Below are 16,948 nucleotides of genomic sequence, written 5' to 3' on the forward strand. Positions count from 1 at the left end.
TATTTTGACCTATGACACTGCACTGTTATCAAATCATTTGCATGATCTTGTTTTGTTGTGAGTTTCCTGTATGTCCTACCTTGTATGTTAACCCATTTATCTATTGTGCAGCGCTGCGTAATATGTTGGCGCTTTATAAATACAATAAATAATAATAATGTCAGACATAGACAAAGGACTGGAATTAAACATATTCCATGTTTTATTAATAAAGTGATAATGAATGGAGAGGCGTAACGGTGACTTGCCCTCCTACTTGGCCCAGCTTGGAGACTTGAAGGAGAAGCCCAGCATGGGATTGGTGGCTGCTCCACCCTCCAGGGCAGGCAGGCTCTCCTGAACAGGAACTTCCTGCAAAAAGGAAACACACTGTTATTCTGGCTGCAAAATGCATCATAGCTTCTTATAAGGCGACACAGAAGAGGATTGTCAGTCTCTCTCTGGAGCAGATAGCAGAGCTCATTAGATCTATGTACTGTCTGACTGATATTTCTGTCTCTGTTTCTACACCTGTTTGGGCTCAAAACACAAATTAACCAAATTACTATAAAGCACTTATACATCAACGAAACATTGAGCGACAGCTTCAGGTAAGGTTTTACTGCGAGAAAGTTCAAAGGGTCATTAGTTCTGCTCTGTTCTATAGTTTAAAATACTGAGTGTTTCAACTAGAGGACAAAATACTTGAAGGTTACAATGTGCTCTGTAAATTGATGATCATTGAGACATGGAGGGGGTTGCATATTGTGATGTTATACCATGCCGAATATGCATTCAACATCAATCAGAGAGACAGACCAGAGGGGTATGTAGGAGCATGACCAAAACGTAACCTCCAGAATGCAGATATGGTCCATTGTATAAGGTCTTGTGCTAAGATATTGCCAAGTATTGGGGTAATGTGATGTATACCGTCTGTAGGATATCTGCCGCCAAAGAGCATTTATTATGTGTATTTAACTATGAGGAGACATCTGCTACCACAAGCGCCTCTAAACCTAAGTTCACAGATGTTGCCCATCTTATCCTAATTGCAGTGTGGGTAGTGCCGGCAATATTTGGCCACCTCTTTAGCAGCATCCGCCTACTGTGCCTAATGGAAGATCCAACCCTGGCAGTAACAGACAACAACACTTCTAGATTATGTATCAATTTACAGTACCGGGAATGTGCGGATTGGCGGTTGCACCCTCCGAGCCTCCAGCTCTGTCCAGTCAATGGTGCTGAAGAAGGGGTGCTGGCGGATGTCCCCTCTCTCTCCAAGGCGACGGGCCGGGTCCTTCCTGAGGAGCTGTAAATACAAATGATAAAAGTTAGTTTACAGCTTGGCTTCTACAAAGCAAATGGAACAGCTGAATTCAAAATAAGATGCAGGAAAATTCCTTTTTTTTGCTAAAAAAAAACAAACAAAAAACCTCATATATTGCATAGATGAATGGCAAACTATATTTCAGCTGAATTACTGTGTTTTCATGTACATGTGTTTTCATAAACACCTTTGACGGATGTCGCCAGTTGGGGATCAGGGCCTGAACGCTTTGGGTGACATTGCTGGGCTGCACACATGTGTTAGCTGGGTAGCTGATGACACGCTGTGGTCAGCTGCTATGCGGGGGAGGGTAATGAGTGGCGCCATGCATGACATCATGCTGGGCTTGAGTAAATCCGCCCGGCAGGCTTCCATAGAGGCAAAGGGGGCAATTGTCCCAGAGCCTGTAGGGGCCCACAAGGTGTCTCCCCCCCAACTTAACTCTGCTCCTCTGGCGACCTGCAATGGAACCAAAGTAATGACAGAGGGGTAACCCCCACAGGGACAGGTGAGATGCTACACTGCCAAAGACATTGCAGGGGCCCCAGGGAGCAGAGTTTAGTTGGCAGGGTGGCAGAGGGATGATAGCTGTCTCAGGGGCCCTGGGGTGAAATTTGGCTGCAACAAAGAACCCCTAACGCCACCTTTTGGTTGGGGGGGGGGGGGTCTGTTGGGTCCCCCAGGTTAATTTTGCCCAGGGGCCCCATTGTTACTAAAACATTGCCGTGCCGCCCGGTGGATCGCTGGTGGGTTGGGGGTCTCCGGCTGCTGTACACCCACCTGATTGTCATCTGAGACGGTGGTTATCTGCTGCCTCAGCCGATTAATGTCAGGCGTGTGCCCGAGGCTTAACAGACACTGCCAGATGGAGGTGTCACACTATGTCTATAGATTGCACAATTGGGGGAAAGAGGTGCCCTGGTTGGATAAAAGCGTCTAAAAAGGGCTTAAAAACGACAAAGGATATTAGGTAACTTACCTAATATACGAAATCTCTGTAATATATACAAAAGATTTTTTATTTAGCACAGGCAACGCGGGTCTATCCCCGCTTCTTCAGGCCAATAGCAGTGCCAAATGAAAAAGTTCATAAGACATAGGAGTTTTTCATTTGGTACTGCTATTGTCCTGAGGAAGCGGGCATAGACCCTCGAAACGTGTTGCCTGTGCTAAATAAAAAAAATCTTTTGTATATATTACAGAGATTTCGTCATTGAGGGCGCCTCTTTCCCCAATTGTCCATTGTATACCCCTGTACTCTTATCGTCCGAGGGGAGGTGACAGACCACCGGTGGCCCACACCCCAGTTGACATCTGTCCCCGTTTTTTCCGTAAGAGACCGCCATCTAGGTCCTGGTTAGGACCACCCCGAGTGGAGTCGGGTTCATTGTCTCCACCTGCTTTCTGTGTTCGGTTGCCCCATGCAACCCTCCTTTGTGGGTAGTTTTCCGATTTACTTTTTTCATCATCTGATGCACTAAACATATCACACTACTGGGCTCCCCTTCTTTTGTCTCCTGTGTTTTTCCTGCAGGGTGCTGAGACACCAGGACCACAGTTTCTTTTCATGTCAATAGATTACTCCAGGTGTTGAAGATGATTAAAAAGCCTCCTGCTCTGTGCAGCTAACTACCCCTGCAGCAAGGTGGGAATTGGCATGTACCCCAAACAGTAGACACAGTAATGTGGTCTAGGCCGGAAAGAGGAGCTGTCAGTTTTGGAAATTCTCTGGAGGCTGCAGATTGAACGGAGCGATCAATTTTAATAACAGTGTGAAGAAAATTTAGATTCTCTCTTTTTCCATTTTTTTCTATTACCGTCCAGTGACTAGGAAAACAGATGTTTGTAGGTGGCTGTAATAAACTTCATTCACTCACCTTCTTGAGGAAGTTCTTAGTCACAACCTCAATCCAGATCGGGAACTTCGGGCGCTCCCGGGTGACGGATCGGATGAACGTCTCCTCATTGCTGCCATCATAAAAGGGAAGTTCTCCAGTCAGCATTTCTGCCACGGTGATGCCGAGGGACCACCAATCCACGGACGTTCCATAAGGCTGGCCCAGGAAAATCTACAAGAGATGACATAAATAGGGTATCAGTGTCACTTGGAGGTAAAGAGAGATACGTTCACACTGGGGCCATTTCAGTGCTTTGCGTCAGACGATATAATCACATTTCTGACGCGATGCAGCTGTGGTGATAGTGTGATGGAATCCGCTGGCATAATGCGATGTATGCATCAGGAGCGTAACTAGACATCACTGGGCCCCCTGCGAAACTTTGGATGCCCCCCCCCCCCCCCACACACACACACACACCTCCCTCGCTTTCTGCACAGGAAATCTGAGGACCAATGTGTTTTCCCCATGCAGATAAAAACACTTAGACTTAAAGGAAATGTCAGGCAATCTATGCTTCCCCCAGATGTACTTACCCGGGGCTTCCTCCAGCCCCTTGCAGCCCACAAGTCCCTCGTTGCAGCTCTGCTCCCAGTATACAGTATACATACACACACAGCTGTATTATTTTACTACATGAGAGCACATGCTATATGGAGGAACAATAAAGACATGCTGAACATAAGATATAGTATTCACTGTAACTTTGGCAAAACATTCAGCATGTCACTGATTGATACTGTTATTATGGGATCTTGGACTCAGTATGAGACAAGCTCTCAATGAGGCAGTGACAGTCAGACATCAATCTAACCCACTCTGCTGTGTTGTAAAAGTAATCAGACACCATAAGGTCATTAGCCCCATGTGTGTGATAAGAATCTAGGAATCTTTTTGGAGTTATTGCTGATAAGGGACAGTCTACAACTTTTCTTCACCCTGTGACTCCTTTGTTTGTAAGGTTGTACATGAAGTCATCAGAACTTAGCAGCAGTGCGAGACAGATGTTTTTTACGAACCCTAGGGAGCAGGGACAGTGTACAAATTCCAAAGTGTTTATGATTCCTTATCTGTGTGGTGTACACATGCAGTCAATATAACAATGGTGCGAGAGCAGAATACGTCCCCCCCCCCCCCCCCCCCCATGCCCTTAGTTGTCAGCCTCTCAAACTTTTCCCCCCACGGGTCCCCTGTGGCTTCTGGGCCCCCCTGCGGAGGCAACCCTTGCAGGGTGTATTGTTACGCCCCTGGTATGCATAACATGCCCGTGCTGCAGTAGGTGCTGAATGCTTCGCTATATGTGTCACACCGCACGCATAATGCGCAATGTTACTTTTCCTCTCCTGCTTTTACGGAGGGATGCAACACCCCAATGTGAACTTAGCGGGAATGTTATAAACAAAATCCTTGGTTATTTTTAATTTATTCGGCCTGCATAGAGATTAAATGCACAGGTATTAGTCCATACAAATAAATAAATGAGTGAGGGCTCATTTCCATTTGTGCCGCCGAGCCTCTCCGAGACGCACGCCGGTACTTATACTGCTGCCAGTACGCATCTAAATCCCTCTAGCCATGGCATCCACATAGAGATGGATTAAGGTGTAATGGGGCCCTATGCAAGGTAATAGATTTGGGGCCCCCTGTGGTTCCTTTGGTAGACTGAAGTGGAAAGAGGTCAGAGAAGGTGGCAGGTGGGCCTCTTGACACCCAGTAGGCCCTAGGCACCTGCCTAAGTTGCCTGGTGGCTGATCCTGCTCTGCATGCACAGCTATGTGGATTTCCCCACATGTAAAAGCCAAAGCACCCTAATAATTACACAAGGGGGAATCGCTCCGAATCACTCCTAGTGGAAATGAGCCCTTACGCTAAAAACTCACCTAACGAAGCATCAGTGACCCCTCACAGCGACGCCTCCCGATGAGCGAGGTTCTCCGAGCAATCATCCTACCTGTGGGAACACCAGACGTCACATGACGGGCATGAGCGAGAAGTCAGACAATCACGGTACTCTGCGCAGGAGTCGTCGGGGATCTTAGAGATCTGATCCATCCTGACGGTTGTTATCGCCGCGCATCCCCAAACGTCGTTCCTGTGATCTCGCGTCTGTACCCCTGTCCTGAGATCGCAGCAACAATCGCTCGTCACTCACAATAGCACCGATTGTCAGAAATATTGCGGTAACAATCACATAGTGGGTACGGCCTTTACAGTGTGTGACTGTGATAGGAGGTTTCCTTGCTTCACCTTCATTCTGCACTTACCTTCCAACAGCAATTTCCCAGCTTCCTCTCTGCCTTCTACGGCATTTCTGCAGTGATCTCTCTCTTCCAGCTCTTTCTCTCCTCCTCCCCCTGTTCTCTTCCCCACACAGTCTGCGGTTCTTCATCTCTCCCTCTATAATGGTGGGGCAGCTATTAAGGAGCTATGTGGCCCCCTGCAAGTTTTACCTTGGGCCTCCTCAAGCACTTTATACATAATAATTCATTTGGAGCACCAAACCCTGCCAAGGCCAGCAGTGCAAACAGCGGAGGGGAACAGTTTGATGTCTATCTTCTCCATCCCCCTCTCACCACCCTCTCTGTATCCCCTTCTATCCTCTCCATCCCCCACTCACCACCCTCTCTGTATCCCCTTCTATCCTCTCCATTCCCCACTCACCACCCTCTCTGTATCCCCTTCTATCCTCTCCATCCCCCACTCACCACCCTCTCTGTATCCCCTTCTATTCTCTCCATCCCCCACTCACCACCCTCTCTGTATCCCCTTCTATCTTCCCCATCCCCCACTCACCACCCTCTCTGTATCCCCTTCTATCTCCTCCGTCCCCCACTCACCACCCTCTCTGTATCCCCTTCTATCTTTTCCATCCCCCACTCACAAGACAAGACAAATAACATTTATATCACGCTTTTCTCCTGCCCGACTCAAAGCGCCAGAGCTGCAGCCACTGGGACGCGTTCTATAGGCAGTAGCAGTGTTAGGGAGACTTGCCAAAGGTCTCCTACTGAATAGGTGCTGGCTTACTGAACAGGCAGAGCCGAGATTCAAACCCAGGTCTCCTGTGTCAGAGGCAGAGCCCTTAACCATTACACCACCCTCTCTGTATCCCCTTCTATCTTCTCCATCTCCCACTCACCACCATCTCTGTATCCCCTTCTATCCTCTCCATCCCCCACTCACCACCCTCTCTGTATCCCCTTCTATCCTCTCCATCCCCCACTCACCACCATCTCTGTATCCCCTTCTATCCTCTCCATCCACCACTCACCACCATCTCTGTATCCCCTTCTATCTTCTCCATCTCCCACTCACCACCCCCTCTGTATCCCCTTCTATCCTCTCCATCCCCCACTCACCACCCACTCTGTATCCCCTTCTATCTCCTCCATCCCCCACTCACCACCCTCTCTGTATCCCCTTCTATCCTCTCCATCCCCCACTCACCACCCTCTCTGTATCCCTTTCTATCTTCTCCATCCCCCACTCACCACCCTCTCTGTATCCCCTTCTATCTTCTCCATCCCCCACTCACCACCCTCTCTGTATCCCCTTCCATCCCCTCCATCCCCCACTCACCACCCTCTCTGTATCCCCTTCTATCTTCTCCATCCCCCACTCACCACCCTCTCTGTATCCCCTTCTATCCTCTCCATCCCCCACTCACCAAACAACAAACCAGTTTAGGGCACTACACACATACGATGTCTACCCACAGATCACTTAAATGGTAAACAATCATATATTACTGATCAAACAGGTAAACACCAGAATCCATCTATACATTACAGTCATGTTGCATAAAGCACCTCAGACTGATAGGTCACCATCTTACCACCCTCCGACACACCCCCAACCACCGATGGTACATACCTACGCCCATCAGAATCTGAAAAGAGAAAGATGGAGAGAGAACATATCATTAAGCACCATTACAGAAAACATTTGTGGCTGAACCTATCATTCAGTCCCTTTGGGATCGCTGTATCAAGCTCTCTCATGCATCTACCCTATCTCTGTAACATCATCCTGTCCCTATCTACACCTTGGCTTAGTGGTGGGACAACAAAGCTCTTACCTCAGGGGCCATGTAGTCTGGTGTTCCACAACGTCCAGATATTGTTCGTCCTCCGGTCAGCTGGTCCTGCGCGAGGCCAAGATCGATAATCTTCACGTGGCCATCCGCATCCAGCATGATGTTGTCCGGCTTCAGATCCCTGAGGGTAAAGATTGAGATTTGTGAGTACATTTGAAGGAAACTGAGAAAAATATGGACAAAACCATTGCTGACTCGTTCTGAAAATGCTTCTTTCCTGGGGGCTACAATAACTTTTGCACAGAACACAGAACGATCCATACCACGTGAGCACGGTCACCAGCGGGGCTCAGGCAGGCACAGTACTCCAGGGTCTGCGCAGAACGCTCCACACCACGTGAGCGCGGTCCACAGCGGCGCTCAGGCAGGCACAGTACTCCAGGGTCTGCGCAGAACGCTCCACACCACGTGAGCGCGGTCACCAGCGGGTCTCAGGCAGGCACAGTAAAGGCTGATCTGGCCAACAGAGGGGATCCCGGGACCCCGGAGCTGCGGTGAAGGGCACAGGACGGCTGCTAGAGGCTGGAGGAAGTCCTGGGGAAGTAGATCTTTTTTTTTAAATCCTCGGACATTTCCTTTAAAACTGGGTCTACAATCAGCTTAGAGAACAGATATAATTTAGTTACTCACCGATGGGCAATGCCTCGTTCATGAAGGAATTGGATGCCACAGACAAGCTCTGCCGTGTAGAACCTGAAAAAAGAGACAATGCTGTGTGTTAATGTCAGTTATTCATTTATTGTATGAATACTATTTACAGAATAAAGATTATTTGCACATCTGTTCATATGGAAACCCAACAGCCAGCAAGTAACAAATGACAACAGGGGCTTGGGGAGCAAACCACACACGGCCCCTCACACAGCCCAGCAGCCCCGCTCATCCCCGGACCTGCTCAGTAACTGGGATGATAAGCACTGCCATGGCTTTAGTGTTGCTTGGCAACACATCTGCTGGGCCATTGCTATGTTACTGTTAGAAGTGGTGACACCATCAGGGGCGCCTCTCCCAGGAATGGATTAAGATGACAGGAGGCCCTAGGCAAGATAGCAGTTTTTGATGGTCATCTGTTTTTTCGGTAAGATTTGTTGGTGGCTAACAACCACCATGCCCCTAGACTCTCTTCAGGCCCTAGGCAACTTCCTATAATTGCCTTGTGGATGATCCGGCTCTGGCCTTGCCTATGCCTTCTATGTGGAGCCAAAAATGGAGGACAGACTATGGAGTGGAGAATGCTAGGTGTGACCAGGGTGGAGAAGGGTTTTAAAGAGACTCCGTAACAAAAATTGCATCCTGTTTTTTATCATCCTACAAGTTCCAAAAGCTATTCTAATGTGTTCTGGCTTACTGCAGCACGTTCTACTATCACCATCTCTGTAATAAATCAACTTATCTCTCTCTTGTCAGACTTGTCAGCCTGTGTCTGGAAGGCTGCCAAGTTCTTCAGTGTTGTGGTTCTGTGATGCATCTCCCCCCTCAAGGCCCCTCTCTGCACACTGCCTGTGTATTATTTAGATAAGGGCAGCTTCTCTCTTATCTTTTACAAGCTGGATAAATCCTCCTCTGAGCTGGCTGGGCTTTCACATACTGAGGAATTACATACAGGCAGAGCTGTCTGCACTCTGCAGGAAGAAACAGCCTGACACTTCAGTGGAAGATAGCTGCAGGGGGAAAGAAACACACAAATGATCTCTTGAGATTCAAAAGGAAGGGTGTATACAGCCTGCTTGTGTATGAATGTATTTTCTATGTGTGGACATACTGTACATCAACCTACTTCCTGTTTTGGTGGCCATTTTGTTTGTTTATAAACAAACTTTTAAAAACTGTTTTTAACCACTTTTAATGCGGCGAGGAGCGTCGAAATTGTGACAGAGGGTAATAGGAGATGTCCCCTAACACACTGGTATGTTTACTTTTGTGCGATTTTAACAATACAGATTCTCTAGTTTTAATGGGTAGCAACTGATAAAGGCAGCAGGATCTGATAAGAGGAAAGACTGTGGAATGCCAACCTGAACAAGTAATAAAGGCTGGTTGGGTCCACTTGGGGGGGAGGGGGGAAGGGCTTTGACGGACACTCAGAGGTCATGGTCTGCCGCCTGAGCAAATGAGCAAGCAATCCGTATGCGATACTTAAAGTGAACCTCCGGACTAAATCTACTCAACAGAACTGAAAAGGCTTGCTGTTTCTTTAACAGTTTCACAGCATCAGAACTTTGTTTTTCTTACCAAAGAATCATTTTTAGCTGCATTTTTAGCTAAGCTCCACCCATCAAAGAAAACTGCCGGAGCTTTTTTTCCCTGAGGCTGTGCAAAGCATGATGAGATTTCCTATGTTGTTATTCACGTTGCCTAGCAACTGGGAGGGGTGATCAGCACACAGGACAGTTGGAACTGTGTCTCATGTTCCCTGTCACCTCCTTTCAACCAAAAAGATGGCTGCCATCATGAAATCAAACATTTGCCTGTTCCTTTAAAACAGGGTGGGTAAGAGATTATATTACCTATCTATTTTAATTAACATAACTAATGTAACTTAATGACAGTATGTTTGTTTAGGCTGAAGTTCCTCTTTAAGGGGATCACTCTGTGACATCTCTGCCTTGGGTGCTGGGGGGAGGGGGGCTTGCCCTGTTTGGAAACACCCATTACCCCCACACTCCACCCCTTGGATCAGCCAATATGGACAGATCCTTGCTTGAGCTTTCTACCCGCCCATCATCAGCAGAATGATTTTCTGTATATACTTACTCAACGAGATGATCCGGCAGACATTCACGCTGCTCTATCAAGGATCCCAGGCTTCCTCCAGGCAGGTGTTCCATGACGAAATAGGCGTGGCTCTGTTTGAAACAAATAAAGACAATAATCACAAAAAATGCACAATACTGTATTTTATTTTCCCCTCAGACTCCCTTTAAACACTAACAAATGTATGTAGTGTAATTCTGAGCAATACAATATGCAGGTATGTTGTGTTATGTAGAAGGTGTGTTCTGTGTACATGATACAATGAATATAATGAATATAATTGTGGCCACATATGGAGGGAGTATTCTGAGTTACACAACAATTAAACATGAGTGCCCAGACTGCCCAGTTCTAATAAACTACAGGAGCCCCGCCCCCAACTCCTCGGCGCTCAGTCCCATGCTGTAATTAATCATGGGAGCTGAGCTTGACGAGGAGGCACGTCTTATTTTCATTTGCCTGCCCCACTGCGCGCTGATTGGTGGAGGTGCACAGTGGGGCTGGAGCGGAGGCAGGAAGCCTCTGTCAGTGCGAGGGGGGCCATGGGCAGCATGCACTGGCATCTAGGCGGGCCCCGGTAATTGTCCCCCTCTCCCTCTGCCGCTACTCAGACCGCATGTCATATCAACCCGCTGCGCCGCTATGACAGGACAGCGGGTCACCAATCAGGGAGTATACAGGAAGACTGGCTGTATGCGCACTGATAGGCGACCCGCTGTCCCGCTGACACAGGGGACAACTATTCTAGCTATACTGGGAAACTATACTAGCCATACTGACTACGGAATCTATACTGGGGCCAGCTATACTATCTATACTGGGGGCAACTATACTCGCTATATTGAATGGAGCAAACTAAACAATCTATACTGTAGGGCAACTATACTAGCTATGCTATAGTGGTTTCAGAAGCAAGGGGGTGAAGAGGGGAGTGGAGTTCACAGGCTGAGGGGTGGAGATACAGAGCAGCTTTGCCTGCGTGTGTGTGTGATGACAAGCAAAACATGGTCGCACTCATTGTATCACAGGAAGAAATAATAATTTACTGTTGAAGCTGTTTGCAGCTGGATTTACTGTTGAAAACATCTAAACTTTAGATAAGATATATAGACAAGTTTCATGCTTTAGTTATTTTTTCATCTCGGATCCGTTTTAAGGGCTCTGCCTCTAACACAGACAACCTGGGTTCAAATCTCAGCTCTTCCTGTTCAGCAAGCCACCACTTATTCAGTAAGGAGTCCTTGGACAAAACTCCCTAACACTGCTACTGCCTATAGAGCGGGTCCTAATGGCTGCAGCTCTGGCGCCTTGAGGAGGAGAAAAGAGCAATATAAATGTTGTTTATCTTGTCTAGTCAGCAAAATATGGTAAAGTTGGCATGTGCATGGCAATTTTACCAGTAATCCTGACAATATAGTAGCATGCATTAAGCAATTTGTGTGACCCGTTACCTAGGTAACACGCACGTTACCGTTACCACATGCAACGTAGCATAGGAATTTGGAAACGGCCATATTTTATTTTTTGTTTAGAAAATGCCAGTTCCCTGGCTGACATACTAATCTTTTAGCTTCAGGAGTGCCCGAGGCACACCTGGAACTAGCATGCAGCCAGTGTGGGCAGGAAGCTGGATCTGAATACTCTCTTGGTGAGGGATTCCCAATGTTAGGATGAGTCAGCAATGATGACTCCTCCCCCACATTCCTCTCATTTCATGCTGTGTGGAAAGATGATGCCTGAGGAGAATGTAAATGAATAGCTTTGGATGGTTCTACATTCATTGGGGTCCCTTAGTAAAAATTAACAAGCCACAACCCCTGAACCAGCTCCCCCATATAGCAGTATTAGGTGTCAAGTGCCCCCCTAAGATAGCAGTATTAGGTGACCCCTCCCCCCCCCAAAGCAGCTGCCCCTACCCCAAGATAGCAGCATTAGGGGGCCCTGTTGTTTCCCACCCCCCGGCAGCAGCACTAGGTGGTATTTGTTCCAATCTTACCCAAATACAGCATTAAATGCCCCCCAGATAGCAGCATTAGGTGGCATTATTCTTACAACCCCCTTCCCCCCAACAGGTGACATTAATGGGTAGTATTTGTTGTCCCCCTAGTGCCCTATCCAGATAGTAGTAGGTTGTCCACCTAGGGCCTTGTTTCTCTGCAGAATAGTCCCAGCGGAGTGACCTATCCTGGCCAGCGGGTGTGTTTTGTCATCAGTGTCCTCCTGTGTCCATCCCCACTCTCCTCATTCCCTGCTGGCATGCGCCAACTCAAGTAACTTACCAATGTACATGAGGAGAGATACAGAGACAGAAAAGGGGGGATGCTAAAAGAAGGAGGAGGAGCATGTCGGCTGAACAGGTGAGTACTCTGAAGTAAAACGGGGCCCAGACACCCACTATTAACTTGGGGGAGACCTGGGAGAGACCATCTCCCTGCTCTGAGGCCCTGTGCAACTGTTCAGTTTGTCCCTACTGTAGAACCAACCCTGTACACAGTCTAGGGCATGTGACTGATTGGGGCAGGCAGGCTATACATACCTCAGACTGCAGTCCAGCATAGGCATGACAGATGAATGGAGACCCTCTGACTTGCTGGAGGATTCTGCTCTCCCGCAGAAGGCTGGTGGTAACCTCCTTTTTGGGGATGCACTTGATAGCCACAGTCTGGTTTTCTCCAGGGAGGGAAGCCAGGACAACCTGTGAGGGACACAGAGAGATTAACATCATTTCATAATCTAATCACATATATGTACAGTGCTGGGAAAGGTTATTACATCAGCAGTGGCTGAATATGTGGCGCGGATGTGATGTCACACATTTGGTGGGCGGGGCGAGTTGTGAGACCAAAGCTATCGGCCGTTGCACGGCTGAGTTGATCCCCCTAGTTAGTCGCTTGCCGGGTAGCGGTTGGGGCTGCTGTACACAGTGGTCGGTATTGGCAGACATTAATCTAGCGTGTGTGTACGAGCATTAGGAGTAAGGGCTGAAATCAGAGGTATAACTATAAACTATCAGGCCCCATAACAAACGTCATCTGTTAATGATTCAGTCCTGATAGTGCAATCTTACTTCATCTATGTAGTACAAAGGTAATGTGAGTCAATGTGCTTTAAACATGAACTTCAGGTAGCCCCTCATATTATGCAGATGTGATAAAATTGTATAATTGAGATTGTCTGGTAATGGGCACCTCTAGGCACAGTAGCAGCCATCTCTCTCACACACATGAAGTGATGTGATTGGATGCAGCAATACAGTCACATACTACATATGCTGCATAAACCACATAACATGATAAGTCCCTCCCACAGATGCAGAGGCTGCAGGGAGGCTGTGCTGGACGTCATGTCTCCCAAATACGCTATTAGGAAATGCAATACATCTGCCGCAAGGCGTTCTGGCCAGCAAGACTGTTTCCAGGCATAGGAATCCCTGTGCTGGTTTGCCCGCCGCTGATGGTCACCTGGCTTTTTTGGGTATATTTGGTGGAGGGTAGCATCCACCGGGCCCCCTAGACTCTCTCCAGGCCCTAGGCAACTGCCTAAGATTGCCTTGTGGATGATCCGGCGCTGCCTTTAAATGCAGAGAAGAATTGCAAAACACCCAAAACACTTGGTGCTCCTACACTGTATAAATGTAGTCAGGGGATCATTTTCAACAAGGTTGCAATCAAGGATGAGCCAGCACAGTTTTGTGAGAAGTAAAGCTGTACCCGCATGTGTGTAAGCGGGCGGTGGGGGCAGAGAGGGTTACCCTACCTGGCTGTCACACTGCCTCTAGCTGCTGCGCCACACGCTGTGAAGGGGGAAGTGTAGGGAGGGTGGAGTGCAGCATGTGGTGCTGCAGCTAGAGGCAGTGAGGTATGTAAGGTAACTCTCTCTGTCCTGGTGTTGTGTCTGATTATGCTGCCTTTGGATTTGCGCTGCCCCGCATGCGCATTAGGAGACTGTGCGGCCACAGTTCCTACTTAATTATGCTGCTGATGGTAAAATACTAAATATCTGTGCTTCCACACATTCTACACTCCCCAAATTTTCAGGGTAGGGAGAGGACCCCCCGGACTACTTCTATGCCAAATTGCAGCCCCCCGAGACCCACTGGTTCCCGAGATAGGTTTCTCTACTCTATCTCCTGAACCAGCGGGGCTTGGGAGCTGCAATTTGGCATAGATGTCGTTCGGGGAATCCTCTCCCTACCCTGAAAATTTGGTTAGCGTATGATGTGTGGAAGCGGAGATATTTATTATTTTACCATCAGCAGTATAATTAACTTCACACTGAGCATGCGTGCTACTCAGTGTGGAGGGGAGCTTCCGGGCAGCGCAATCAGACATTACACCAGCACCGCCCCCCTCCCCCGCCGCTCTCACCTCACTTCTCTCACAACTGTGCCTGCACTTCCCTAGCTGCAATCTGTATGGGGGTTTCCTGTAGTGCTTTTGTAATGGCATAATTATTGCTGGCTCAGGTGACCCTAATGGGTTTAAGTAAAGTCTGTATGCAGGAATATCTCCTGCATATCAAACAACAGAGTGCCCACTTTCTGGGTTCCTCTTTGCAGAGGCACGAGACATACACATGTCAATGCCAGGGCCTGTCACTTGGTTGTACTGCTGTGTGGCATGAGGACAGGGGGAGTGGCTACACTCTCCATAGCCAGGAATCACATGTCCCCATGGCAACTGATGCTTGGCGCTAGTTTAACAGCCTACAGGTTTACTAAAAATCCTACACACCTATAATAATCCTTGATTAACATTCATTGATTCCACCATTCTGGAGGAATCCATGGATACTGGGTTAGGCCCCTTTTGGATAGTGTATTCCAGACAGCATAGCACCTCCACTACCAAGGACCAACATCTAAAGGGCGACCCAGATCTGAAGCCGACTACTGCAGTGCAATGTATGGCCTTGTCTTCCCCTGAAAACCCACAGGAGTCACTGCCTGAATCCCCAGGAGCAAGGTAAAGCGTATCATATCACTGGCTGGGGATGCTGGCCTACATTTCCTTGCCCATCAGTATATACCAATGCCCTTACCACCATATACATCACATGTATATCTCCCTGTTATCATCTCCCCATCATGCTCTGTAGAGAAAGGGTGCTTACCTTCCCAAATGCTCCCTGTCCAAGAATAGAAAGGACTCTGAAGTCACCGATGGAGATAGCAGGTCTCTTGATGGACCGTTCTCCACTCTCCAGGTCCTCACTGCTCTGAGCCTTTTCAGGCTCCCTCTTCCTCTTGTGGGTGATGGTTTTCCCCACATGTGGACCTGACTGGCCACGAGGAAGCTTAGAGAAACTCATTGCTGTTATTTGAGTCTCTTCAAAAGAAATTGCTTTGAAAATAATCCAAAAAACTGCTGAGAGTTAATCGCTGAGATGTGATCAGATCACCGTCTCAAACAAGATGGCCGACGCCGTCATGGCAACCTACTTGTGACAGTTATGACAGTTAAGATGAGTCACAGTCATACAAACTGGAAGCAAATCAATATAATTACACTGGATCTTAAAAATTAATAGTAAATGGCTACCAGTTTGTATGATTGGGCCCTAATTGGCTTTTTTATGTATTTTTATAATTTATATTTTTTAGAATAAAGCTGGATTACAACAAAATATCTCATGTTTGCTTGCATGAGCTCACTGGCTCCAGCCTGCTGATCACCTGACATCTAACTGCTAAACAGCCACCAGCACAACTGCCATCTTCATGTTTGCTATTTACCTGCATCAGTGTTTTACTACAGCTAACATCTGGAAATATGCCTGAAGAAGGGGACTAGATCCCAGAAAGCTTGCATTATTTCACTTTATCAGTTAGCCATACATACAAACTGGTAGCAAATCAATATAACTACACTGGTTCTTAAAAATGGATGTTAATTGGCTACCAGTTTGTATGATTGGGCCCTGATTTGGCTTTTTTATGTATTTTTATAATTTATATGTTTAGAATAAAGCTGGATTACAACAAAATATATGAGATTCAAGCCTGTTTTTTTTTTCTTCAGCTTAACTTTAACCATCAGCTTTTTAGAAGAGTTATTTGGATAAATATAGGGGTTCGTCCATAAAACATACCTAATTAATTACCTATTTTTACTTATTTTTCACCTTTTTTTATAATCTGACAGATCTGACAGTGTTTTGGACTAGTCCATCTCCTCATAGGCGATTCTCAGCATTTCCTTTAATTCTTTAGAAAAGCACTCCATAGAAAGGATCTATACAAAGATGTCGACCGGCCTCCCTACTCACTTGCACACTGTTTTGGCAGTTGAACTGAGCAACTGACGTCCAGAATGTGCTTTTGGATATAAAAATAAAAATCGAGAATCCCCTATAAGAAGATGGACTAGTCCAAGACCTGTGAGATTTTTACAGCCTATTATGAATGACAGAGAGGTAGGAAAGAAAGACATTAAGGGCCCAGTCACACTAAGGGCTTGATTCACGAAACCGTGATAACTGCTATTACGGGCGTGCTAGCGTTTTGCGAGCTTCATAACGCGCATAACGTTTTGCACACGCTAATGCGAATTTTTGTGCGCAAAGCATGAAGAAAATTCACGGTTTGCCTGTAAAAATTCGCATTAGCACGGGCAAAATGTTACGCGCGTTATAACGCACGCAAAACGCTAGCACGGCCGTGATGAATCAAGCCCTAGAATCGCCTTTCTGAGCGTTTTGCGATTGATTAGCGTTTTTAAAATTGCTCCCATTCACTTTCATTAAAATCGCAGTAAAAATCGTTGAAAAATCGCCGCGATTTTCACGTACGTGATCACGAGATCACAAAATCTCTGCGATTTTTCTGCAATTTTAACCACGATTTGAATGAAAGTGAATGGGAGCGATTTTAAAAAACGCGAATCAATCGCA

General features: G+C 47.1%; 2 protein-coding genes across 4 annotated transcripts; both read right to left on the reverse strand.

The window, feature by feature from the left end:
- Positions 1–203: 203 nt before the first annotated feature.
- Positions 204–3,533, reverse strand: LOC137562415 (protein kinase C theta type-like). Its single transcript, XM_068273757.1, has 4 exons — positions 3,483–3,533; positions 3,187–3,378; positions 1,163–1,291; positions 204–351 (listed from the first exon to the last, which is right to left on the reverse strand). The coding sequence occupies exons 1-4, from the start codon at positions 3,531–3,533 to the stop codon at positions 253–255; spliced, it is 471 nt and encodes a 156-aa protein (XP_068129858.1). The 3' UTR covers positions 204–252.
- LOC137564322 (putative protein kinase C delta type homolog) lies at positions 3,290–15,599 on the reverse strand. 3 transcript variants are annotated; one of them, XM_068278067.1, is made up of 8 exons: positions 15,170–15,597; positions 12,594–12,752; positions 10,058–10,149; positions 7,934–7,996; positions 7,286–7,424; positions 7,081–7,096; positions 5,088–5,158; positions 3,290–3,378 (listed from the first exon to the last, which is right to left on the reverse strand). In XM_068278067.1, the coding sequence occupies exons 1-7, from the start codon at positions 15,365–15,367 to the stop codon at positions 5,088–5,090; spliced, it is 738 nt and encodes a 245-aa protein (XP_068134168.1). In that variant the 5' UTR covers positions 15,368–15,597; the 3' UTR covers positions 3,290–3,378. The 3 variants fall into 3 exon arrangements, 1 of the variants encoding a protein (XP_068134168.1); XR_011030575.1 differs by having other exon boundaries at positions 3,352–3,378; positions 5,088–5,326; positions 15,170–15,599; XR_011030576.1 differs by lacking the exons at positions 3,290–3,378; positions 5,088–5,158; positions 7,081–7,096 and adding an exon at positions 7,567–7,851 and having other exon boundaries at positions 7,336–7,424; positions 15,170–15,599.
- Positions 15,600–16,948: the final 1,349 nt, after the last annotated feature.

The sequence above is a fragment of the Hyperolius riggenbachi genome, chromosome 3, assembly GCF_040937935.1.
Source record: "Hyperolius riggenbachi isolate aHypRig1 chromosome 3, aHypRig1.pri, whole genome shotgun sequence".
Taxonomy (NCBI): Eukaryota; Metazoa; Chordata; class Amphibia; order Anura; family Hyperoliidae; genus Hyperolius; species Hyperolius riggenbachi.

What these genes read in the sequence shown, in the direction of transcription:
- LOC137562415 (XM_068273757.1), bottom strand. Translation starts at nt 3,533, where the DNA reads ATGCCAGCGGATTCCATCACACTATCACCACAGCTGCATCGCGTCAGA. An exon ending in CTAAGAACTTCCTCAAGAAG is followed by an intron (nt 1,292 to 3,186) that starts GTGAGTGAATGA and finishes TTGTATTTACAG; the next exon opens with CTCCTCAGGAAGGACCCGGC. An exon ending in CGCCAATCCGCACATTCCCG is followed by an intron (nt 352 to 1,162) that starts GTACTGTAAATT and finishes TCCTTTTTGCAG; the next exon opens with GAAGTTCCTGTTCAGGAGAG.
- LOC137564322 (XM_068278067.1), bottom strand. Translation starts at nt 15,367, where the DNA reads ATGAGTTTCTCTAAGCTTCCTCGTGGCCAGTCAGGTCCACATGTGGGG. An exon ending in CTGCCGGATCATCTCGTTGA is followed by an intron (nt 7,997 to 10,057) that starts GTAAGTATATAC and finishes CTCTTTTTTCAG; the next exon opens with GTTCTACACGGCAGAGCTTG. An exon ending in GAACGAGGCATTGCCCATCG is followed by an intron (nt 7,425 to 7,933) that starts GTGAGTAACTAA and finishes CTTTACCCTCAG; the next exon opens with GGATCTGAAGCCGGACAACA.